At 38.2% G+C, this 25823-nt stretch overlaps 3 protein-coding genes across 5 annotated transcripts; 1 reads left to right on the plus strand and 2 right to left on the minus strand.

Annotated features, from left to right (window-relative positions):
• Nucleotides 1-2760: 2760 nt before the first annotated feature.
• LOC140838117 (uncharacterized) lies at nt 2761-5819 on the minus strand. Its single transcript, XM_073204199.1, has 3 exons — nt 5658-5819; nt 4598-5561; nt 2761-3605 (listed from the first exon to the last, which is right to left on the minus strand). Exons 1-3 carry the CDS (start codon nt 5817-5819, stop codon nt 2761-2763), a joined length of 1971 nt encoding a protein of 656 aa, XP_073060300.1.
• A 6806-nt stretch (nt 5820-12625) lies between these two features.
• Nucleotides 12626-14261, plus strand: LOC140837721 (fe(2+) transport protein 1-like). 2 transcript variants are annotated; one of them, XM_073203835.1, is made up of 3 exons: nt 12626-13516; nt 13603-13752; nt 13848-14261. In XM_073203835.1, the coding sequence occupies exons 1-3, from the start codon at nt 12905-12907 to the stop codon at nt 14151-14153; spliced, it is 1068 nt and encodes a 355-aa protein (XP_073059936.1). In that variant the 5' UTR covers nt 12626-12904; the 3' UTR covers nt 14154-14261. The 2 variants fall into 2 exon arrangements, with proteins under 2 accessions (XP_073059936.1, XP_073059937.1); XM_073203836.1 differs by having other exon boundaries at nt 13603-13723; nt 13848-14239.
• Nucleotides 14262-18106: 3845 nt separating this feature from the next.
• LOC140838629 (putative E3 ubiquitin-protein ligase LIN) lies at nt 18107-22154 on the minus strand. 2 transcript variants are annotated; one of them, XM_073205085.1, is made up of 7 exons: nt 20745-22154; nt 20539-20659; nt 19467-20443; nt 19235-19379; nt 18907-19158; nt 18514-18823; nt 18107-18413 (listed from the first exon to the last, which is right to left on the minus strand). In XM_073205085.1, exons 1-7 carry the CDS (start codon nt 22010-22012, stop codon nt 18280-18282), a joined length of 3207 nt encoding a protein of 1068 aa, XP_073061186.1. In that variant the 5' UTR covers nt 22013-22154; the 3' UTR covers nt 18107-18279. The 2 variants fall into 2 exon arrangements, with proteins under 2 accessions (XP_073061186.1, XP_073061185.1); XM_073205084.1 differs by having other exon boundaries at nt 19235-19382; nt 20745-22153.
• Between the last annotated feature and the right edge of the window lie 3669 nt (nt 22155-25823).

Here is a 25823-nt window from a genome sequence, read left to right on the forward strand (position 1 = left end):
AGCCCTACTGAAGCAATATTTTTGAAGAGCATCCCTGCCACTAACAGGTTTCTTGAAGGATCAAACCGGCTTTTCTCTGCAAGCTCTTCTTCTTATGGTCTAATATTGATACCGGCCTACTTTTCCTGACTTTTTTTTTGTCCAGGCGGCTCAAATTATGATCTCGGCTTTTGAGGAGGTGGCGGCAGTGGCAACCAGGACAAACAGGCAGGCTCAGGCGTCTCAAGAAGTTCATGACCAACTCCGAGGAGAGATCGCCCGGGCCGAGAAGCTGCACGAGGAGAAGGTTGCAGGGCTCCTTGCTTCCTTGGAAATGGCCAATCAACAGTTGGCCTCATTTCAGCATGCTAGGGATGAAAGTTTGTCTCGAGAAGAAGCCTCTCAAAGGCAAATTGCCTTCCTGGAATCCCGGGCTCGATTTCTTGAAGAAGAAGCCACTCTTCGACAACATCGGGTTGTGGCTGCCGAAGATAGGCTCAAGCTTTTCCAACTTACTCACGAGGAATGGAAGACTGTCTTCCTTCAATCTTCGGATTTCCAAGCGGTTGTTGAAGATAGATCGTACAACTACTTCAAAGTTGGCTTTGAGAAATGCCGGGAACAATTTGAGGAGGAGGGCTTGATTCCGGCAGACAAGGAGGGCTTTCCGGACCTAGATCGAGCCATCGACTCCCTTCCCAAGGACGATGATCCCGACAAGGAGACCGAGAAGGCTCCTGAAGAGGCCGGGGAGGAATCTGCTGCAGTATTTTTAGTTTAGGATTGTTTCTTTATATTTCCATACCTTCTTGTGTAATTCTCGCCCCCGGGCTTTGGCTATAAAAATCATTTTCCCTTGCGCAATATCTTAATCTCTGGTGGACCAAAAATTTTATATTCGATAGGAAGTTAAAGAATGAAAACTTTGCTAAATACGGAGCCCCGAGCCGGGGAGCATGTCCCGGGACTTGGGAATGGTCGAGGTGTGTTGCCCCGAGCCAGGATCTAGTGCCCTGGGATTTTTAGATAACCAAGGTACGGAGCCTTGGGCCGGGGAGCATGTCCCGGGACTTGGGAATGGTCGAGGTGTATTGCCTCGAGCCAGGGTGTAGTGCCCTGGGCTTTTTAGATAACCAAGGTACGGAGCCTTGGGCCGGGGAGCATGTCCCGGGACTTGGGAATGGTCGAGGTGTGTTGCCCCGAGCCAGGGTGTAGTGCCCTTGGCTTTTTAGATAACCAAGGTACGGAGCCTTGGGCCGGGGAGCATGTCCCGGGACTTGGGAATGGTCGAGGTGTGTTGCCCCGAGCCAGGGTGTAGTGCCCTGGGCTTTTTAGATAACCAAGGTACGGAGCCTTGGGCCGGGGAGCATGTCCCGGGACTTGGGAATGGTCGAGGTGTGTTGCCCCGAGCCAGGGTGTAATGCCCTGAGCTTTTTAGATAACCAGGTTACGGAGCCTTGGGCCGGGGAGCATGTCCCGGGACTTGGGAATGGTCGAGGTATGTTGCCCCGAGCCAGGGTGTAGTGCCCTGGGCTTTTTATTGTTTTCTTCCGGAATGTGGGAGATAATAATACAACACCTCTGGGAAAGGCAAATCTTTCATTTATATCCTTAGCGAATCGATTACATCTGTCATGTATAATATTGCTTTAAATTAAATACATTCAAAGGTCCCTTGAGAGAGCGTCCTTGCGCATCATCTAGATAAAAAGACCCTGAGCTGACCCTCCGAGTGATTTTGCAGGGCCCTTCCCATTTTGCTTCTAATTTTCCCAACTCTCCAGCTGGGTTGACCTTTTTCATGACTAAGTCTCCAATTTGAAAGTCTCGGACTCGGACCTTCTTATTGTAAGATTTCATAACTCGACCTCTGTATGCTTCCATGTGGATAAATGCCCGGTCCCTCTTTTCCTCGACTAAATCCAATTCCCTGGCTCGGCTTTCATCATTATCGTGTGGGTAAGATTCTACCCGAGGAGAAGCCCCTCCAATCTCAACTGGGAGAACTGCTTCAGAGCCATATACAAGGCTGAAAGGGGTTTCTTGAGTAGGTACCCGAGGAGTAGTTCTGTAGACCCAAAGAACACTAGATAATTCTTCAACCCAATCCTTTCCTTTGCCTTGAAGTCTCGTCTTTAATCCCTGTACAATAATCCTATTAATAACTTCTGTTTGGCCATTTGCCTGAGGATAAGCCACAGAGGTGAAGGATTGAGTGATCTTCATTTCCTGGCACCACGAAACAATTCCTTTGCCCTGAAACTGTCTGCCATTATCTGAGATTAGTCTTCGGGGCACTCCAAATCTGCAGACAATATTCTTCCACAGGAATTTCAATACTTCCGCCTCGGTGATTCTTGCCAAGGGCTCTGCTTCCACCCACTTGGAAAAGTAATCGACTGTCACTAATAAGAATTTCTTCTGAGCTCGGGCAATCGGGAAATGACCTACAATGTCCATGCCCCACTGATCAAAAGGGCATGACACCCAAATAGGCTTCATAAGAGTAGCTGGGCTGTGTTTGAAGTTTTCATGATGTGGACAGCCTTCGCAGGTTTGAACCACCCGAGCTGCATCCTGACCAAGGGTTGGCCACCAAAATCCTGCAAGCATGGTTTTTCGAGCCAGAGACATTCCCCCAAGGTGCTCCGCACAACATCCTTCATGAATTTCCCGGAGTACATAATCTACCTCTTTTTCAGGTAAGCATTTTAAAAGAGGTCCCTGGAATGATCTTTTATATAAGATTGTGTTTAAGAGAACAAACCAGGGAGCTTGTCTCTAAATCTTCTGAGCTTGACTTCTGTCCTCGGGTAGTGCACCCATTTCAATAAATCTTATTAAGGGCGTCATCCAGGAGCTTTCTGGCTCGGGTGTTCCTTCCTCTTCTGTTGAGAGGATCAAACGGGAAACGTGCAATACTTCTCGGGTGCTAACTTCATTTAGGGAGGCGGCCATTTTTGCAAGAATATCCGCCTCGTTGTTCTCTTCTCGGGGTATTTGCTCGATACTACAATCCGCAAAGCCCTCTGCTAGAGTTTTGATAAGCTGCAAATATTTCAGCATCCTATTATCTTTAGCTTCATATACACCTTTAATCTGCTGAGTGATGAGTTGCGAATCAGAATACAGAATTATCCGGGAAGCCCCGACTTCCCGAGCAGCTCGGATTCCAGCTAGCACGGCCTCGTACTCGGCCTCATTGTTAGTTACTCGGGAATCAATCCTTATTGCCAATTTAATCTTTTCTCCCGGAGGAGATATCATCACAACCCCTACTCCGCACCCCGCAAGGCCAGATGCCCCATCTACAAACACTCTCCACACTTCCTCTTCACTGGGCTGGATCATCTCAGATAAGAAGTCTGATAAAGCTTGTGCTTTGATAGCCATTCGTGGCTTGTATTCGATATCGTACTCCCCCAATTCCACCGTCCACTTGATCATTCGCCCGGATACCTCAGAATGAGTCATGATTCTACCAAGAGGGCTGTTGGTAAGAACCACTATTTGATGCGATAAGAAGTAAGGTCTTAGATTCCGGGCGGTCACGATTAAAGCTAACGCAATCTTCTCTACCTCTGTATACCGGAGTTCGGGCCCTCTTAGAGCGTGGCTTTCAAATCCTGGAAGGCTTGCTCACATTTATCGTTCCATCCGAATTGCTGGGCCTTTCTCAAGATTTGAAAGAAAGGATAACTTCTGTGTGCTGATCGGGATATAAATCGAGAAAGGGAAGCAATCCTTCCTGTCAGCTTTTATACCTCTTTTACAGACTGGGGAGAAGGCATACATAAGACAGACTTGACTTTCTCTGGATTTACCTCAATTCCCCGATCTGTAACCATGAATCCTAAGAATTTGCCACTTTTTACGCCAAAAATACATTTGGCCGGGTTAAGCTTGATCCCATATTGCGTGAGAGTGGCAAAAGTTTCCTCCAGATCATTAATGAAAGTGGTGACCTCCGGGGTCTTGCCCAGGATATCATCCACATAGACCTACACGTTCCGCCCCTGCTGCTTCTCGAATACTTTGTCCATAAGACGCTGGTACGTAGCCCCTGCTAGGGCTGCAAACGAACCGAACATGTTCGTTAGTTTTTCGAGCCGGCTCGATAAATATTCGATTCGTATTCGAACTTATCGAATTTGAGCCGAACTCGAACACGTTCGAACTTTTTTTCGAGCCGAACTCGAGCCCAAATTATTTTGTTCGATAGCTCGCGAATAGTTCGCGAGCCTTAATATTTTATTAATATAATATAATTATATATATATATATATATATATAAATACATTTCGAATATTTCGAGCATTTCGAGCTTTCAAACCTTAATATCCGAGCAATAATTCGAATAGTTCACGAATATATTCGAATATTTCGAGCCGAACTCGAACTCGAACTCGAACTCGAACTCGAACTTCATTTCGAGCCGAGCTCGAGCCCAAATATTTGAAATTATCGAACTTCGAATCGAGCTCGAACTCGAATATACCTATTTCGAGCCGAATTCGAGCCTGACTTTTTTACTATTATTCGGCTCGATTCGGTTCGTTTGCACCCCTAGCCCCTGCATTCTTCAACCCGAAAGGCATTACAATATAACAAAATGTACCTCCCGAGGTGACGAAGCTGGCTTTATCCTGATCATTTTTTGCCAAGGAAATTTGATGATATCCCTGGTACGCATCCATAAAACTCAGCAGCTCATAGCCTGAAGTGGAATCTACCAGCTGATCAATCCAGGGCAGTGGATAATGATCTTTAGGGCACGCCTTGTTCAGATCGCGGAAGTCTACGCATATGCGCCATTTGCCAGAGGATTTAGGTACTAAAACCACATTAGAAAGCCACGTAGGGAATTGAATTTCCCGAATATGCTCCGCCTTTAGGAGCTCCTTTACTTGCTCTGATATAACTTGGTTCTTTTCAGGACCAAAGTGCCTCTTTTTCTGCTTTACGGGGTGAGACCCCGGGAGGATGTTCAAATGATGCTCCGATATAAAGGGAGAAATCTCTGTAAGCTCCTGCTGGGACCAGGCAAACACATGGATGTTAGTTTTTAAACATTTAATTAAGCTCACCCGGGTGGTCATGCTGAGATCCCGAGCCACACGGATTTGCTGGCCTGGCCCAATTTCCACCGCCTCCTGCTCTTCCTCTGCAACAAAATGTATCTCCCCTTCCTCCACTATCCTCCCTCCTACCTCCCCTATCCTAGCTTTCTTCCCCTCCCTCTTAGATCTGCTCTGATCCGTCCGGACCGCCTCTACATAACACTTTCGGGAAGACGATTGGTCTCCCTTGACTTCTCCTACCCTGGATCCCACAGGAAATTTTATTTTCTGGTGGTAGGTAGACGCTACAGCCCTCAACTCATTCATGACTGGCCTCCCAAGGATGATGTTATAAGATGATGGAGAGTCCACCACAGTGAAAGAAGTCGTCACTGTTTTCTTGAGATCGTGAGAGCCCAAAGTCAAAGGCAAAATAATCTCTCCCTCCGGATAAACCACGTGACCGGCAAAACCAAAAAGAGCAGTTTCCACGGTTTCCAGGTGATAGCCTTGCAAATCCATCTGCATAAAGGCATATTTGATAATCACATTCACAGAACTGCCTCAGTCCACGAAGACCCGCAGAATATCATAATTCGCCACTCGGGCTTGGATCACCAAGGCATCGTTGTGGGGTAGATTCACCCCTCTCAAGTCCTCCGGGCCGAAACTGATGATTGCCTCACTCTTCCTCGATCCTTCCACCTCCAAACACTCTCTCCTACTCCTTGACTTCCTTGCCCGATTAGAGTCTCCATCAGTAGAGCCTCCGGATATCATTTTAATCGTCCCTACAACCGGGGCGACTTTTTTCTTTGCTCAGGCTCAGGCCCCCTTCTCCTTCCGGGCTCGATCCTAGGATTGCTTCTGACACCTCCTCCCCGAGAACTAGATCCGGGCTGCCGAGATGTCCATGGCGGCAACCTAGGCATCTGGGTATTGATAACGGGCTTTGGGATGGAAGGCGCAACATAATTTCCCTTCAGAACTTTGCAATCCTCAGTGTTATGGTAGCCCAACTTGTGAAGAGCACAAAATCCCTTTTTCTCTGGTCGGGACAGCTGATGGTCTGGGGCCAAATCTCTACTACACTCCTGCACCTCCCTCTCTCGGGCAATCTTCAGAGGCACATGATGGGAGAAATGCCCTGGATTGCCCCTCTTTTGCCCCCTCTCCTCGGGCTTAGATGTCCGGTCTCCTCTTTCTTTCTTCACGGCTTCCCTCTTCTGCTTCTGGGCTTCCTCCATATTTATGTACTTTTCTGCCCGGGATAACAGGTCCTCAAAATCCCCGGTTACATTTTTCGTTAGTGACTTGAAGAATTCTCTCTCCCTCAAACCCTGAGTGAAGGCTGTAGTCTTAGTCTCGTCGGCACAAGATGGGACGTCTAGGGCTACCCTGTTGAACCTTTTGATATAAGCCCTCAAACTCTCTTCCGGGCTCTGCTTCACCTCGAAAAGACTAAAAGCAGTCTTTTTGTATTTCTTGCTGCTACTGAAGTTGTGTAGGAATACTTTTTGGAAATCTCTGAAAGAATGCTCACTTTGAGGGGGCAAACCCTCAAACCATCTCTGGGCGGAGTCCACCAGAGTTGTCAAGAATACCTTGCACTTGATTCGGTCAGTGTAGCAGTGCAGCATGGCCATGTTTTCGAATCTGGCGAGGTGCTCCTCCGGGTCCTCATTGCCATCGTAATCTTTTACTTTGGCAGACTTGAAATTCCCGGGAAGAGGCTCCCTGACAATAATATCAGCAAACGGGCACCCTTTGGCAACGACCCGGGCAGCGCTACGGCTCTCCAACTGTCCCTCTAAGACCCTCATCTTTTGCTTTAACTCTCTCAACTCCTCTGCTGTAGTCGGAGCTTTTGACCCGACACTATAATCCATGTTACCTCCACTCGCTTCCTCCTCCTCCCTCCGTTCCTGCTCCTGCTCCTGCTCGGGCTGAGTGTTGTGTCGAGAAACTTCTTTCCTGACCATAGCTTGAGCTATTGCGTCGGCCATCATTTTTTTTAACTCTTCACGGGTCAAGGTGACGAGATTCTGTTCGGTGTTATTAACACCCACTTGTCTTGAAGATTGTCCCCCGTTCTCCTGGGCCCGGGAGTTATTTTGGTCTGTTCTTCTAGTACGGGCCATATCAACGTCTCGAGCTCAATATGTTTCCCACAGACGGCGCCAATGATAAGATCTCGTTGAAATGGGCGAGCCGGGTAAGGAGCTCCAGCAGATCAAATCAACAATTTATAATGTTTTGGAATTTTGACCGAAGACAATGGCCTGAACAACACCTGCGAACAATGAAAAGAACTCGTGAATGGACGCCGGAGAGATATCCGACGTAGCCACTCCGATGATAAAGTCAGCAGGTTGTAAGATGATGAACTCAAGCAATATTTGAGGAAAAATACGTAGAGTGCTTAAAGTTCAAAGGTTTGATTTTACGAATAATTTAATGAATTAAAATATACCTGTCTTATTTATAGGAGATGGAAAAAAAAAAAAGACTGATCTTAGTTACCTTCGGAAAATTTCCAGTGTCTCATCTACATAAGATCGGTTTTACCATTACAGCTTCTTCTGAGGACTTCTCGGGAACACAATCCAAACTCAAGTTGTTCAAATAGACAGATTGTGATTGCCTGTAATGAGCACACTATGAGTGTGCGAAAAATTCATGGCAAAGCTATTATTTCTCCCTTGTCGCTCCATCTTTCTATATTCTCTCCTTCCTTCCTCTCATCTATCTCTATCCTTCTCAATTTCAAAAGGGTCTCTATATTATTTTCATATTCTTCAAATTTTATTTTTCGAAATGTTTAAAAAATTTTAATTTAATTATAAAAATTTTGAATCTACTTGATTTGTGATTTTAATTTAATGTTTTAATTTAGGATTATACGTAAAAATAATATTTTTAACATAAAAATTAATACATTTTAATTAGTCGCCCAAATAAAATATTTATCTTACAAAATCGATTTGTAAAAGACAAACACTTGTGTGAGACGGTCTCACGGGTCGTATTTTATGAGATGTATCTCTTATTTGGGTCATCAATGAAAAAATATTATTTTTTATATAAGAGTATTATTTTTTTTCGTGAATATCGGTAAGACTAACACGTCTCACACATAAATATTCGTGAAACCGTCTCATAACATACCTCCACTTTGCAAATTCATCTCAAAAAGTTTTCTCGTAAAAAAAATACTCGGGTAAACTTGAAACCCGAAACTTTTCCTAACTTTTTAAATAATTAATATGTGTGTGTGTATTGACGTTTCTTTCGTTTTAACCAACACTCGAACTCAAATTTAATTTTAAAATGCATGAGAAATCATCGTTTTTTCAAATTAAAATGGTTGGAGCTAAAATACAATGGTGTATGAAATTTGGGTGGTTAAAATGTATACTTCAAATTATTTTTTTAAAAAAATCTTCAACATATCAAAACTTTAACGTATAAATTATAAAACATAATTGATGAGTAAATTGATTTCAAATCTTTTACGGCAAAGTTTCAGTAAATAAATAATAGAAAGATATTAAATATTTTATTTTTAGAGAGCTGAATGGAATGTGCCCAAATGGTACGTACGCTTCATTTCGTCGACAACGATGTAAAGCAAATCTTGCACATTGTGGGTCCCGCAATAATTTATCTATATCAAATTCGGAATAATTTTATATTTTAATAAAAAAAATTATAAAAATAATAATAAACTTGACAAGAATAATTCCTCGGTCCCCACTCATCATTTTCTGTCTACTTGATTCAGTAATTGGACCCCTACGAAATTTTTCGTTGACTTATTCATTTTGTATTTCTCTTCCTTTTCCTTTATTTTTTTTCAAATAATATTAAAATCATCCCTTCCCAAATTTCTATCAAATCAAGAAATCAAACTAGAACCTTCTAGGTAGATTTTCTAAATAAAATTGAATAAATTCCCAATAAATAACCATCTCTTATTTTTTATTTTTCTTTTTTTAAAAAACTAGAACCTTTTAGGTAGATTGTCTAAAGCGGAAAAAAAACTAGTAAGATTAGTTGGATTCAATATTTCCGGTCGGATGTCGAACTTCAAAATGCGTTCAGGCGAACCGATTTAATTCGGAAATTTGATTTGATCTTGAATAATCGAATTATAAACATAACAATCCTCGATTTGTTGGATTCATTATTTCCAAAAGAAAAGATAAAATAATTGAGCGATTGATAGGAGACAGGATGTACAAGAAGATCATTATCAAAATGCCAACCTAATAATAAATATATTTTTTTTAAAAAGTAAACATAGATTATCCCCACTGCCCTATGATTTTGACAGCCAAACCTCATTTATTGTACTACTATTATACGTATTCCCACTAACGGGCCCCATGAATTGACCCGAGGAAGAATCCATTATTTCGGCCCATGTTTCTGTACTGAAAGGCTCCGTGGGCCCGTTCTCCAAAAGGAATCAAATGTCACCTAAAGTAATTCACTTCTGTTTATACTGTTTTCGCCCAAGAATATGACACAACACACATATATAGATATATATATATATATATATATATATATATATATATATATATATATATATATATATGTATATATTAAATAGAATTTGTTCCTACTCTTAAATAATTTTTTCTCTCTTTTTTTTAAATAAAGTATTATTTGTTTTTTATTTTGTTTTATGTAATGTTTTCTTATTCCATGATTGATTTCGAAATGTGGCCCAAGATTTCAGAGTGAGTCTAATGTGATACCGTCTCACGGATCATTATCTGTGAGAAGGATCAATCCTACTCATATTCACAATAAAAAATAATACTCTTAACTTATAAAGTAATACTTTTTAATGAGTAACTCAAATAAGAGATCCGTCTCACAAATAAAACTCGTGAGATCGTTTCATACAAATTTTTGCCAAGATTTAAACCGTAGAATTTTTTGGTCATCGTGTTTCGGGGACAACCATTTCATATCTTAGTCCCATCATCGATAAATTCGTGTCTTAAATCCTCACTCCCTTTTTTAAAATTTAATTCACGGAAATGAATAAAAAAATATTAAATAAATAAACCCTGTCATTTTTTGAGCAGTTGAGTTCTACAGGCATATGGGGTATATATGCTGAATATAGATCACAATTTGAACGTTCGACATTCATACATCTCGAAGAGGGACCAGTTCAACTTGTCACTCTTTTTTTTTTCCTCTCTAAAAGTTAAAAACATGCGAAAATGATCGTAAATGAATTTTTTTTTACTCTCTCGTCTTATCGGGAAAAAAAAGAAGAAGAAAGAAATTCGAAATTTTCAAAATTTCGATGATTTTTCTCGTGTCCTATCTCGCGAAAATCATAAAGTGTATAGTAGTACATTGTGCATGTGGGAATATAAAGAAAAAGTAGAACTTGCAAGATTGTTGGTTAGCTTTGTTTCCAAGAATAAATCAAGTGTAGGGAGAGAAGTTTGTTTAATGGCTTTGCATATTCTTCAAGTATAAATAAAAACAGACGACCCCTCAATGAGTTCACTTTTGAATTTTTCATGTATTTGGTCATCAGTACCAAAAGTTGATGCAACTAAAGGCAAAATGCATTTGCTTTTTGCTCCAAAGTTGAATCTAGGTTCCGACTAGGAAGTCTCGTTGAAATAGCAGATGAAATTTTAATTTTCATTTTAATAAAGTAACTAAAGGAGACGAAAAGGGCAAAAACCTGTGTGAAACGGTCTCACGGGTCGTATTTTCTTAAAAAAATATCTTATTTGAGTCATCCATGAAAAAATATTACTTTATATGCTAAGAGTATTACTCTTTATTATGAATATAGGTAAGGTTGACCCATCTCAAATATAAAGATTCGTGAGACTGTCTCACAAGATACCACTTCTATGTAGTATATACAAACATCTGAGTTTATTTTTTAAAAAAATAAGGAAAGGTTTAAGCCAACTTTGCCGATGGAACCAAATCATCTTCCACCTTTTCTTTCGGTTGGTGCAAACATCACATTCTCCCTTAAAAGAACAATATCAAATTCTATAGTAAAATCACATAGTGGATTCCCCCAATTTCTGTTTTAACTTTTTTCTAGTACCAATAAGTGGCCACAAATATCATGCTCAACGACATTGGAATAAGTACCCAATCTTGATTTGTATCAGTGGATTGAATCACCTTTGTTTTTTTTTTCTTTGAACCAATTAGTGAAACTATACATTATTACACACACATTTTTCCTTTGGGAGCAAAAAGATATTCCCAAGAAAAGAATGTCTAATGGACACCACCACTCATCTGCAGTGCACTCCTGTACGTATAGTTTTATAATCTCATTTGATTTGGAGGAACAAATTTGATGGTTGAATTTCCAAATAATAATAATAATAATAATAAATCTTGCAATTATATATGCAAGAGCCTGATTGCATTAAATATATTTTTCCGATTGTATTAAATTTAATGGGCCAAACATCATATCCTTTTACCTATTTTCTGTGGCCATATTAATTGTCGGACGTGTGAGTTTAGACGGATCGAAGGTTTCAAAAGTCTCCCTAGTGGGATCCATCTCATTTATTACGGCTGGAAGCCCATATTCTAATATGGCCCCGTTTCAAAAAAAAAACCTCATAACTGGACTGTAGTAGATGGATTTCAGTATATCGGGAAAGCCCATGAATAGTCCTTGTTGAATGGGCTCTAGTTCTCAAGAATAAGAAACAGAGGCCCATATTTTGCACACTAACACAGCCCGACAACAGAATTTGCTTGGTCCACACTCCACTACGTCAACATATATATATATATATATATATATATATATATATATATATATATATATATATATATATATATATATATATATATAATTTTAATATATTGTTTACTAGTCGTATATATCTCTATATTCAACACTGAGTGACTTTATTAAACGTGATTAAACTATTTCAAAATTATATATCTATTAGGTGAGTATTATTATAATAGTGAACAACAACATATAATTTTTTTTAATATGTATGACCGATATTCCCTTAATTAATTTTCTCGAATAATTCCTTAATTAAATCAATTTGTTAAAATTTTAACTATATTTACTCTACCCCTTGTATTAGAATTGTATCACTTTGTCCCTTGAACCACTTATTTACGTTATATATATATTACGCATAATTATAATACAACAAGAATATTTATAATAAAAAAATTAAACAACCCATTTAAATTAAAATCATGAAACAATGAACACACATGGATAAATTTATTTAATAAAATATGTACGTTTAATATTTATTTACATTAGTTTAAATATGATTCCAGGATCATTTATATTTCATTGATCTTTTATTAAGAAATGATAACAACGTGTACTATTTTCTTAAATTTTTAAATCAATCAAATTAATTTAATTTTTTTTAAAACAAAACGAATAAATTAATATACGGGAATCGAGTGCATAATATATTAATACACGTAATAAAATCAACCCATTATAATATTATATTATATTAAAATATGATGACATGGCAGCATGAAAGTTTTAATTTACACGTGGGTGACACGTCATTATAGGCGAACGAAATCTTCTTCCTTAAGTTGACCTTAACGAGGTTAAAATAAGGTGGGACACACGCCACCCTCCGCCGAATGCAAGCCGACAAAAAGCATGCCATTTCCCCCAAAACACCCTGACTCTTGATTGAAATCACTCCTATTTCCGCTTCTATATAAGGACAAAAGTGACTTTTGATCCAAGAATCACGATTCACAAAATCTTCGATTAACAGAAATCCTATGCCCATAAATCTGTCCTCGCGACTCAACATTTTCACTCCATCCTCCTACGACACCAATCAATGGCTGAAATTCCCACAAAATTCCTGTTATTATTATTCTTTCTCTTCCTATCGCTCTCGCCGCATGCTTACGCCGCAGCAGCTTCGCCGCCGGAATGCAGCTCAGGACCGACCGGTGAATGCCGCGACAAGGGGAAGGCGTTGGTTCTAAAACTAGTCGCCATCGCTGCAATTTTCGTCACCAGTATGATCGGTGTTTGCCTCCCGTTCCTTTCTCGGAAGATCCCGGCGCTTCAACCTGATAAGGATTTGTTTGTACTGGTTAAGGCATTCGCATCAGGAGTAATACTAGCAACTGGGTACATGCACGTGATGCCGGACTCATTCGACTGCCTAACATCAGAATGTTTGCCAGAGAATCCATGGAGAAAGTTCCCTTTCACCACATTCGTGGCTATGCTTTCTGCTATATTGACTCTGATGGTGGATTCATACGCCATGAGTTACTACAGAAATCATAATTTCTCAGGAAATGGAGCTAGGCCGGTTGATGAAAATAATAAAAATGTGGAACTGGAATCTCAGGGTCCTGGGCACTGCCATGGAAACGACATACTCAAAGTCGATGGTGATAATGCATCACAGTTGCTGAGATATCGCGTGGTTGCACAGGTAAACATAACTTTCTAGCGTCCAAATATGCTGAAATGAATGTGATTTGATAATTTCTTCGGGGTTTCCCCCCCTACATAACGCAGGTTCTGGAACTGGGAATCGTTGTGCATTCTGTAGTGATCGGGCTATCGATGGGGGCGTCTGATAACCCATGCACAATCAGGCCCCTTGTTGCTGCTCTATGCTTTCATCAACTCTTCGAAGGTATGGGTCTAGGTGGTTGCATTCTCCAGGTAATCTAATAAACACTTGTAACCCTTGAACATTATTTGATCTATCTCAAGTTCTCGACTATAGCTGATTGATATTATAACATAATAACGCGTAGGCGGAATATGGGTTGAGAATGAAAGCAACAATGGTGGTGTTTTTCTCGGGGACAACTCCACTCGGAATCGCCATGGGGCTGGGACTATCGAATGTTTACAGCGAAAACAGCCCGACGGCTCTAATCGTGGTGGGGTTGCTGAACGCGTGTTCGGCTGGATTGCTGAACTACATGGCATTGGTGGACTTGTTGGCATCTGATTTCATGGGCGGGAAGTTGCAGAAGAGCATGAAGCTTCAAACATGGGCATATGTTGCTGTTTTGTTAGGCGCTGGAGGCATGTCTCTTATGGCTAAATGGGCATAGAAATCTGTCGAATATGGGGCCATAAATAATGATTATTACACATTCCTTTAGGTTTTGAACGATATATTACGTGTATGCAAATTTGTTCGTGAACATATTCCATGAGTTCTTGATGCATTATAATTAACATGGGAGAGTGATATAATTTGGATATACGAACACAAAAAATATGTTCCATATATTATATATACCGTTGATTTTAATAGTTTAGCAGCTATCGAATGATATTAATTAACAAACGTTTGTTGATTTAGAAAAAATAAAATGCAGAGGAAATTTAGTAACCACATTTGATGTATCCAATTAAAATATGTGGAATAAATTGATTCAAGATATTAATCATATTTATAAGGCATTTTATTGTCATTAGTGAAGTGGCAGAGTGGCTTATGTAGACAGATTAAATATACAAAAACAATTTCTTTTTTAAGTGTATAAAAAAGTATTTCCTTGTTCTTGTTTTTTTTTAGAAATGGTATAAAAAAATATTTCTTGGTGACCTTTTATGGTAAACAACTAAACGGTCTCATATCGGGAAACAAGAAATAACGGACTGTACTTCGATCAAAAGCATACAGTAAACGTACCAATAATGGACAGCAGCGGGAACAACTATAGACGCGGTGGTGGCGCCGGAGGTGGACGCGGTCGTGGTCGAGGTGGTGGTGGTGGTGGTGGTGGACGCGTCACTTAACAGAGCCAACGCGTCGGAGGAAGAGGATGGGATGCATCGCAGCGCCAGTTTCAGGAACGGCCTCCGGCTCAGCAGCAATGGGTTCATCGACCGTCGGTTCAGGGCTATACCGGCGCTAATCGACCCTCGTATCTGTAAAGAATAGAACAAGAACTCTGTAATCTGGATGAAAGATCCTTATTCAATTGCTGAACTTGGCTTAAATAGTCATTCCAAAGTAGAAAAGATGTTGCTTGTCCTCTAATTTTCAATAAGGGAAAGGAACAAGAACTGGCAAATCTTTGTCTCAAAATCAATGCTAAACTCGGGGGCAGTAATTTTGAACTAAAGGGAGCTTCCTCTTTTTGGTGTTGAAAATCATGCGATGTTCTTAAACGAAGCCGATGTAAATCATCCAGCACCATGAACTCATCATACCCCTCAATAGCTGCAGTCGTTGGTACTTTGAACTGGTTTTTCTATATTGAGGGGGATAGTAACATGACAAAGGTTGTGGGGCTTCTTATTGGTGCGCCTGACTTGAAACTAAGAGGCTCTGATTCTGTAAAAGTGGCACCTGAAAAATGCCAGTGGAATCTTGTTGGAAGAAGGTCTCTAGTGGATGGAGTAGCTGTTGAACGTTGGGCTTTGTTAGATTTTACCAAAGGTGATCGATTTGATATCCTTCACACAGATGCTTTTATCAACAGTTTGAGGAGTCGTAGATTTGGTGATATCGACGCTCTTCACAACAATGTAAGCCTAGACAAGCTCGTGGGGTTCTTTTTCGTGATGATGTAGTGAGGGGCAATGTTGGAATGGTGCTCGCTGAGGAAGCTATTTGATCTAAGAAGGCCATTTATGATGACGAGGATACCAGCCAAGGATCACTCTCATTGTTGCTCAAAAATGCCACCAGACTAGTCTTTTTCCTGAAAATGCAAGTGATGGAGCTTCTGGCGATATCCCGCCAGGAACTGTGCTGGATTCAAAAATTGTTCGCCCTTTTGATTTCGACTTCTATCTCTGCAGCCATTATGACAGTATGGGGACGAGCAAGCCGTCACACTACTATGTGCTTTGGATGAGAATGGCTTTTCATCTGATGACTTGCAGGAACTGATAACGAGATGTGCTTCACCTTTGTTCGGTGCTCAAAGCCCGTGTCACACGTGCCGTCTGTGTACCATGCTGATCTTGTGGCATACAGAGGGCGTATGTTTCAAGAATCTGTCACGGAGACTCAGTTTACTTCGCCAAGGTCTTCCTTTTCCGGAGAAACCTCTACTTCATCTTCTACAGCTTGCTTTGACAAGGTTTGAAGAATACCATGTTCTTGCTTGAGGGAAAGCTACGTCCAATCTCCTCCTCTGATACTGATGGTGGAGTTTGTGCGTGAATCTAATGGAGTCTGCTTTATTTTTTACTGTTTTTATCGTGTGGTGTTGTTTGTAGGTATGCGTGAGCTGTGCTGTTTGCTTTTGGTTGTCCACTTTGTTTATTTATTTTGGAGTTGAACTGTTATATGTCTGGGATAAACAATCAAATTAACTAATTGCCAATTGCTGGAGAAATAAATGAACACAGCGTTCTTAAAAGAAAAGGAAACCCAAGGGAAGTATGGTAATTTAATTTGATGGGCCAAGTAGGCTACCAAAATGGCTCGATAATACCAAAAAAAAAAAAAAAAAAACATATATAAAATTTTAAAAATATTCACGATTTCAATCGGCATTTATTTAAAAACAACCAGCATTTAATTCTGGCTAAATCGATAGCTTACATGATTTTAATATCAAATTATCAAACAAATAAAAAAAATACTTAAATTGAATCAATTAAATATACTTTTTCGAAATTTTGTTGGCCCTACCCAAGTATTCGTGGACCGTGGTTCTTTAAGTCAACGGAGATTTAAAAAATAAAAATTGACAGTGATATTCACGGGAAATTTAAAGTCCGATTTAAGCAAGTATCACTAGTCCAGACGGAAGTTTCGAATTTGTCTTGAGCCTGAAATCACAAAGAAGACCGTTAGAAAAGGGCCGGGAGAGTGTTCCGGAGTAGCTCATCCGACGCTTAAGACAGATATTGAGGATATAAAGGGAAGCAGCTAAGGGTGCTGCTAAAAAATAATATAGTGAATGAATTAACTGAACATTCAAACTTGATATTTATAGGAGAATACAAGGACTCTCGATGAGCTTTTTTTTTTCCATTTGGGTTAGGGATGAGTCAGAGATAGTGGGGCTCATCCATGGATATGAAGCCTATTTTTATTTTATTTTTTCAAATTATTCTCGGGGTTTTGGGTTTGACCTCCATAAAAAAACCTAATAACGATGTTTGTTGAATAGTTAAAACCGAAAATTCTATTAAACAGTAAATTTCGATTTATTTAGTTCGATTTTGAATTTTGGAAATTTGGTTTTAAATTTTAAAAATCAAAAAATCGAATGGACCATTTTACATATAGCATATACTAATTTCCCCAATAGTTAAGTTTTATATATAATTTCTGAAAATAGATAAAAGGGTAGCATTTCTCCATTCAAAAGGTCATCAAAACTTTAAACAAAATATGATGTTTATTTAATCATTTTGTTATATTTTTATTATACTTAATTTTAAATTGTTAGTTTTATTTTAATTATCCAATCTTGATATTTTTAGATATTTTAAAATAATATTTAATTTGTACTAACAATTTATTCTCCAACATAAAATTCATCTATTAATTAAACCATATAAATCGAGTCGAATTAACCGAATCGTAATACAAAAAAATCGAACCGAACATAAATTAAATGGTTGAGTTTTCGGATTAAGAATTTGAAAAACTGAAAAACCAAATCGAAATTTGTCAAAATCAAATCCACAATTACATATTACAACAATACTCGACATATTTTATTATTATGTTTTATAAATAAAAGTTACAACACAATTACATATTACAACAATACTCGACATATTTTATTATTATGTTTTATAAATAAAAGTTACAACACAATAATAATTAACATGTTTGATGGCTATTATTTTTCAAATTAACCCTGCGTTTGATGCTCTCAGATTTTAATGCTTTTTGTTTGTAAAGAAACTTATCAAAGTTTCGTTCATATTAGGGCAGCAGAGCTGAGACATTTTAAGCAATACACGGCACACATTTTGCCTGTAGAAATGAGGAAATAATCCATTTCAAAATTTATATATATATTAAAAAAATAAACAAAAAAGAAGAAATATTTATTTTTCTCGAAAACAAGACAATTGAAAAAATACAAAGCTTCAGACCGATTCTTTATCTACAGAATATCGTTGACAAAAATAAATTGAGGCTCAATACCAGCACAAGCTGCTAATTGCTATACAACAAACACAAAAGCACTACATATAAAATGACAGGGACTTTACTATATTTTACGTTGAAATAAAAAAGTAATTTTCGATTCAAGAAAACGGATCCATTGAACTTGAAGTGGAGGTGATATGTGAAATAAGCTCCTCAGCCGTCCATGTTACGTCGGAAAGCCGGCCTAGGCAACCAAGAACTCCTTTATCCGAAGGCGACGTAGCAAAATAATCTGATACAAAAAAAAAAAATTCGAATCCCACTAATAATATGTGTTGTCTGTTATTTAGACCATATGAAAAATTGGAAAGAAAAGGGATTCATTAGGTAACCTGTGCCCTTTGTAAGAGTTAGCAGAGAAAATGAAACAAGAACCCTTTCCTCAAGAGCACTGTCGTGATTCAAGGACTGTATCAACTGTGGCACAAGGATTGAGCATGCTGCATATTGAAGCTCTTTGTCTTCGAGGAGACGGAAGCCACAGCTCATCCAGCAGACAGTCACCAGGCTTGCTCTTGCAAGACATGGGATTCCGCTGCCTATTGAATTCGAGAGTGAAGAAATTAATCTTGTGTTTCCCCTGCTAAGCAACACCATTGCTGCTTTGCTTTGCAAATTTCCCGTCGTTTTATCCTCTTCACCCTGATAATTTGAAGGATTAGATTAGACAAGACTCATTTGCTTAAAAAATAAAGGCAAGAAAAAAAAAATTTGCGGATAGATACCAGGTTTAGGAATCCATATGTATCAGAATCCATTCCATAACATGAAGTTTCAATGTTCTCATCGAAGCCTGCTGTTCTTAACAGCCATTTCTCCACCTCTGGCTCTCCGGTGTAAGAAAAGTGCCCGCCCAGAATCAACAGTGCCCTTGCTGTCTTCTCCTGCACCCTCTCGTCGAACACCCTACAATCTAGTGCTTTTATAATGGCATCTATTGCCTCTTCTCTGTATATACTACATTCCAAAGGATCACCCTGGAACCATACAAGCAGTTTGCATAAAATAATACTTTACATTCTATTCTTTTTATTAAGATTACAGTGAGCTCACCATAAGATCTAGCTGTAGCAATATCACTGCAATGATGGGACGCTCTTGCACTCGAGCCTTTTGGAGGCGTAGTAACAAAATACGCATTGTGTTTAAGCAGTCCCACCCTTTTGTTAGCGCGCTTAAGGACTCCATTCTTTGTTTTCTGCTGGTATTTCAAAAAATTATGTAAAAGCTGCCCATCACCAAAAAAAAACAACAACAAAAGGAATTGAGATTTTGACAAACATACCTGCTAAGGCAAAGTGACTCTGTCAGCAACTCAAGAGCACGCCCTTGAGATTTTGTGTTCTCCCCTTGAACCAAGAGTGATAAAATAGTGTCTTTTCTCAAGTTTTTTGCTAAATAGTGTCGACAACTTCCATCGGCTTGAATGCAATAATAAAGAACAGAAGCAGCTTCACTTTTCTCAAAAGTTCTCCCTTCCTCCATCCTCCTTACTAATAAACCTAATCCGCCAAGTGAAATTATGTGTCTAGCATTCTCAAGATTTTTATCTTCGTTAAAACCGGTTAAGAGTTGATCTAGGAAGTAATATGCTGCTTCATGAGGGCGGCATTTAACAGCGAATAATGTCTGCACATGGTCACCGAATTCCAAAACTCGAAGAACTAATGGAATCCACTCCGATGATATCATCTGTTTTGCCTTTGGTTTCACTAGATAAAGCAAAACTGCAGCTTTTAGGAATAGGCTCCCACTTCTCAATAGTCTCAGGGAAACATCAAGCTGTGGATCTGAATTCAATATGAATTGTCTAATTGTTTCACTCTTTGTAGCTAACTCTGCCAAAATTGATATAGCCAGCTCCAATATTTCATCTTCATCGGAAACAAACAGAATTTCCATTATTCCTTGTATAACAGATGGATGTGACAACGAATTTTCAATTCTAGGATCTCCATTAGAATTTAACCAGCATTTGCTAATAGAGCGAATGGCCATTTCACAATCACTCAAGCTCTCTGAAGAGCAAATAGTGGCAATAGCTCGAGTCATGTCATCTGACTCAATATGATTCACAGTTCCATCATTCTTAAATTTCTCATAATTCCTCGGCAAATCAACTCCCTTTAAAAAACACACTACTGGTTCAGTCCGGCAAGCCAAAAACCGGAAATAATCTTTTTTCTTACTGTCAGACCGTACCTCAACTTCCTGCATTCGATAACTTTGACTAGATGACTTTAGCTGAACCATGGCTTTCTTCTGCCAATATGAAGAAGATAGTTATGCACTATATAACTAAGTAACCAAAAGTATCTTCCTAAAATTCAAATACTGTGATGACAGGCGTTACTCACATCGTCTTCTAGGCTAATAATATTTTCTTCCTCCGTATCCCAATCGTTTTTCAAAGCTCCATTCCTATTGTCGATGTCAATTGACCTCCCCTTTGGAATGGGGCCAAAGACTTCTTGATATCTATGAGGATTAAAGAAATGGTAAATGCATGCTAATGGACGAAAAAATTTTACATTAAAAATGGATACAATTGGTGCAAACTCACAGTGATTTATTGCCCAAAGGGAAATGAGAATTAGCCGAATCTGCAGATCTCCTTCTTGAACGCGCATTGCTCAGTTTCGAAGGCAAAGGGATTGAAGGAATAGATGGGGCTTGAGCGCCAATTTTGAGCCACTCTTTGTAGTACAGAGCAAACTTCATTGTCCCAATATCCATCTGATCATTGTATAGCTCGTTCAAAGCTTTGATCTTTTTGTCATTTTCGTCGTAATCGGAAACGGAAAGAAACTCAAGCTCTTTAGTGTACCAAATCTTGAGATGGAGAAGGTGGGGAAGAAAGAAATGCTCCCAAAGTTCCGGAAGCAAGCGTGTTCGAGCAAGAAACGGCGAATCGCAGAAAACCTGCAGCAGGTGCCGAGCTGAAATTCTGTCGTTTCTTGCGATTTTGTAGACTATCGATAAGTAAAGCTGCGCACAAGCAGGTAGACAAGAATTGGGTGTCCCACAAGTTGAAGCATTATTTCTTGAATTCTCGGGATTCAACGACGCTACAAAATCAAAAAGTTTGATCGATTTTTGCAAAGAATCTAAATCCATTCCCTTCTTGGCGTCGTATTTCTCAACCAACCTTTCGATGCTCTGAATTCCCAACTCCATGTGAGCAAAAATGTCGTTATCCACATGTTTCTTCCTCCTCGCGAAGCAAGAATAACACTTTTCTCGTACGCTCTCACGGAAATCCTTGTCTCTCAAATACCGGCCAACGTATCCATTCAAGATTGATATCATAGCTTTAATCGCAACATCATCAATGGCGGGCTCATCTCTCCGAGGAACAATCCCTTCAGATACCGACCTCGTGTAGTTCGATCTTTCGGAACCCGACCCTCCTCTTCTTGACGATAAAACAGAAGAACTCTTGTGTGAAAGTGCCCTCTCAGCTCTCTGTAACGAGGAATCAAAGCTTCTCCTGTCATGGCAGATGTATATAGGCAGTGCAATGGACTCTTCTTGAGCATTAACATCCTTAAACTTCACCTTTTTCGGCAGTTTCCGCCATTTTTGGCGCTGGAACCCTTCTTCAGACAGAAGCTTATGGAGGGATGCCATGGTTTTTGTGACTTTTGCAGTGAATATGGGCCTGAAACAATTAGATAACAAAACGACAGAGCAATAGACGAATTCCGTGAGCTGATCGAATAAATAGGACAATAATGAATTCGCCACGAAAACACACATGTCCAATAGTGTTACTCTTCGCCACCATAAAACTTTTAACTCCGAGTTTGTTCCATTACTCGGAACTGCCATTTCAATGAAAATACCAATAACCCAGGATTTTATCCCTTTTAATCATACATTTTCCCCAACTCCAGTGTGTGTTGGCGATAACTTGCGCAAGTTCTTGTTTAAAACTCAGTTACTTGCGCGCTCCACCTTCTCTAATATCACTCGAAATCTTTAGGTTGTGTCGATAATTTCAAATATTGTTTTGTATTTTAAAAAAGGAAAAAACTTGTATGAGACGGTCTCACGGGTCAAATTTTGTGAGACGGATCTTTATTTGGGTAATCCATGAAATAGTATTGTTTTTTATGCTAAGAGTACTACTTTTTGTGGTGAATATGGGTAGGGTTGACCCGTCTCACAGATTGATATCCGTGAGACGGTCTCACATGAGACCTACTCTTTAAAAAATAAGATCTTAAATTTTAAATCCGACTTCAATATTTTTATACAATATTTTGTGTTAATAAGGATGAATTTTAAGTTATTGTATTATTTGAAATCTATTTTATTTTATATAATTAACGTATAAATAAGTGATGTGAAAATTTAATATTTATTTTATTATTTCGTAATAAACAATAAAATTAATCGAAATTCATATCAATTTATCCAAATACATCGTTTATTATATTATAAAATTCAAGTGTCGTAGTTCGATTTGTATAATGACATAAATCTCTTTTGATATGGGAGATGTGTAGGTTCATTCTCATATTATAGCCAAAAAAAATCCACATTTCCGTGTAGTAAAAATATTAAAGTTTTGAATTTTTTTTAAATCTTTGGTTTATAAAAAAGTATCGAAGTCTATTAGTGAGAATATTGTATGAGGGCACATCACCAATAAAAAAAATGACATAGGCTCGAACTATTTCATCATTTCATGATATGAGTATGGATTATAAATTCTAGAGTATGGATGTACTATGTTTTTACCCAACTCTCTATAATATTTATTTATTTTTTAAGAAAGATATTAGTGTTGGATCAATTTATTATTTGAGTTTATACGTGAATAATAATTATGTGTAGCGGCATATCCATTAAGTGAAGTCCAAATTTAAATCGATCGATTAAAGTTTTGACTATTAATTTTTAATGTATCTGATAGATTGTATACATTTAATATGCAGAGATAAAAATATAATTTCTATTTTTATGATGAGTTAAACAGAAACATCAGTAGATAATTATCAACATTAATATATATATACTGATCATGCATGATCTGATCGCACATTATTATGTTTCACGTTCTCTAACCCAATTATTAAAAAAATAGTTATGAATAGAAATAAGGACTCTTTTTGAAAGAAGAAAGCGTAGATCTGAAATATTTGTTTATGGGAAGAGAGGAAAGAAATCAATAAAAGGGAGAGAAAAATGGTGCGATATTGAGCAAGTGGTGGGTGAAGTATTTGGACAAAGGTAAGTGAATGCTGGCTGGATATAAAGCTATGGAGCTTTCAAACTAGTTGGCCATGGGGAAAAAAATGTAATACCAAAACCAAAATTTGTCTTCAACCTTAATACACTTGAACTGCTAACTCAGTGGAGGGGCCCCGCTTCTTCATTCATCAGATTCCCCATTTCCAAAGTAATCTTCCCTTTCCATGAAAATTCAAGACGACTGACTCTTCCAATTTCCATGTTCTACAATAATTCGATTCTTTCTTTTTCAAGAAAATAATTATTCAAATCGATTGCCCATATTGAGAACTGTAAATGTTTTTGCATACTTTTGTTTTGTAATAATCAATTTTCGTGTTATTTCTGTGAATAACAATTGGAATGTTACTCTAAATATAGCATAGATTCGACCATTACGGTGATATTATTATTTCCATGATTTTCATTGTCCTTTTTTGTCCATTCCTCTTGTTTTTTACAGTCCTCTTATCTCTCTTTTTTTGGGTTTATCGTATTGAGGCATAGGATAAGGCTATGCTGGTGCCTATTCTCATGCATGCATGCATACGTCTAGTTAAGGAAACATGACCGCTCATTGTCCTATCTTATCTAGTAATGAAAAATTGGCTGAAATCAAGCCGAATCTGTATAATTTACTGAAATCTCTAACGCAGGCCCAATATTTCAAGCAATGGAGCCGAGCCTTCCACGGCCCACTTATATTGCCATTTTGGCTTGGGCGGCAGCGGCTAAAAAGTATTAAAATAACATTTTTTAAAAGAGGTATTAATATCCGTATAGAAATAGAACTGGTCAAGGGTTAGGTCTGATCCGACCCAAACTGGAGCCGACCGACCTGTGGTTAATGGATCGGTTAACCGGGTTAATGGGTTTGACTCGGAACCACTTCTGAAACAGCTTGAGGCGGACTGAGGCAGTTTGATTTCGGTTTATGGTATATAAAAAAACCGTTCCATCCATCGGGTTGGATAATAATTTTTTTAAAAAAATCAATGTCTGTTGCAAATTAATTTTTTCTTTTATTTTTTTCTTATAAATACCCCTCGTCCCTTCATTTTTTCATGCAATTTTTTCTCAATCTATAATTTACAATTCTTTATTGATTCTCAAAATACCATGTCTCGATTATTGGTTTATTTCAATTGTTGTTTTATTTTCATTATTACTTCAATTTCATATTTATACAAATCACAAATGGCCGGAGTTAATAGATCATGTTGTAGGAGTGGAAAAACAAAAAGAAAAAAGAAAAGTGTATCATTCCACTCGAGCTCCAGTTTTCTTTCATTCAATGTCGACAGCTATGATCTTTATTTTTCCGATTAAAACATCAAGAACGAGAAAAAGAGGCTCAACAGACACATCATCGATCAAAGTAAAGAAAGTATTGAGCAATGTGATGATGTCTAAAAGTAAAACTCGAACGGTGCATCGTCCAAAATCTAATATATTCACCAAACATTTCGAAAAGATGATGCTTTCCTCTGTTGATATGCAAGCCAAATGAAATATTGTTCGAAAACTTACAAATTTCAACAAGGATGTGATTATAGAACTTTAACGCAGTGCGTCGAAAAAAATCATCCAGTGAAAATTGGTAATGGTCGTTTTCAAACTCGAATTCCGACATTCTCTTTTCATCTGGGTAACTTTTTTTAATTTTAAAAAAATAAATTTAAAGAAGAAACAATTTAATTTTGTGTGTTTGAACAACTTTTTTTTAGTTTAGTGATAAATTATCTTCTGAAAATTGACTTTCCACAAATATAAATATTTCTAGTAGAAGTATCCCACGAAATACACTCAACACATACTTAAAAAAGTAGTCGTTGAAAAAAATATATTAAAGAATTTGTTAGTTTGAATTATAAAGTTCCTTTGTGTGTTGGATAATTTGAGTTATAATTGGCAAAATTATTCATATATGGGTACTTACATGTCATTGGATTGACAGTTTTTTGAACAATAAAAAATATTACTTACATATAGATGTTTGAACGAAGCACACATGACAAAATATTTCTTTTATATTTATTATTTCGAAGGAATATGATATAATTTCTCATGTTTTATCAAATTTTTTAATAATATTAGTCAAATACTTCTAGCATTAGTGAGTTTATTGAAATACGTAAACATCACTAGATGGTAAATTTTTCATATTAGATGTAAATGTCATATTTTAAATTTGTGAATTCAAGATGAACTAAAAAATTTAGCATCACATATTCAATCACTTAAGAACGCAATTCATTATTTATGGATACATCCCCAAGTTATGAAACAATGGAGAAAATTTTGCAAAATAAATTGTATAAGGCCTAAACAGTTTGCAAGAGACGTTCCAATGTGTGGGGACCCGGACGCTAATCAAGTTCTTAATCATAATTGGGACTAATTA

This window comes from Primulina eburnea, chromosome 8 (genome assembly GCF_022965805.1).
Source record: "Primulina eburnea isolate SZY01 chromosome 8, ASM2296580v1, whole genome shotgun sequence".
NCBI classification, from domain to species: Eukaryota; Viridiplantae; Streptophyta; class Magnoliopsida; order Lamiales; family Gesneriaceae; genus Primulina; species Primulina eburnea.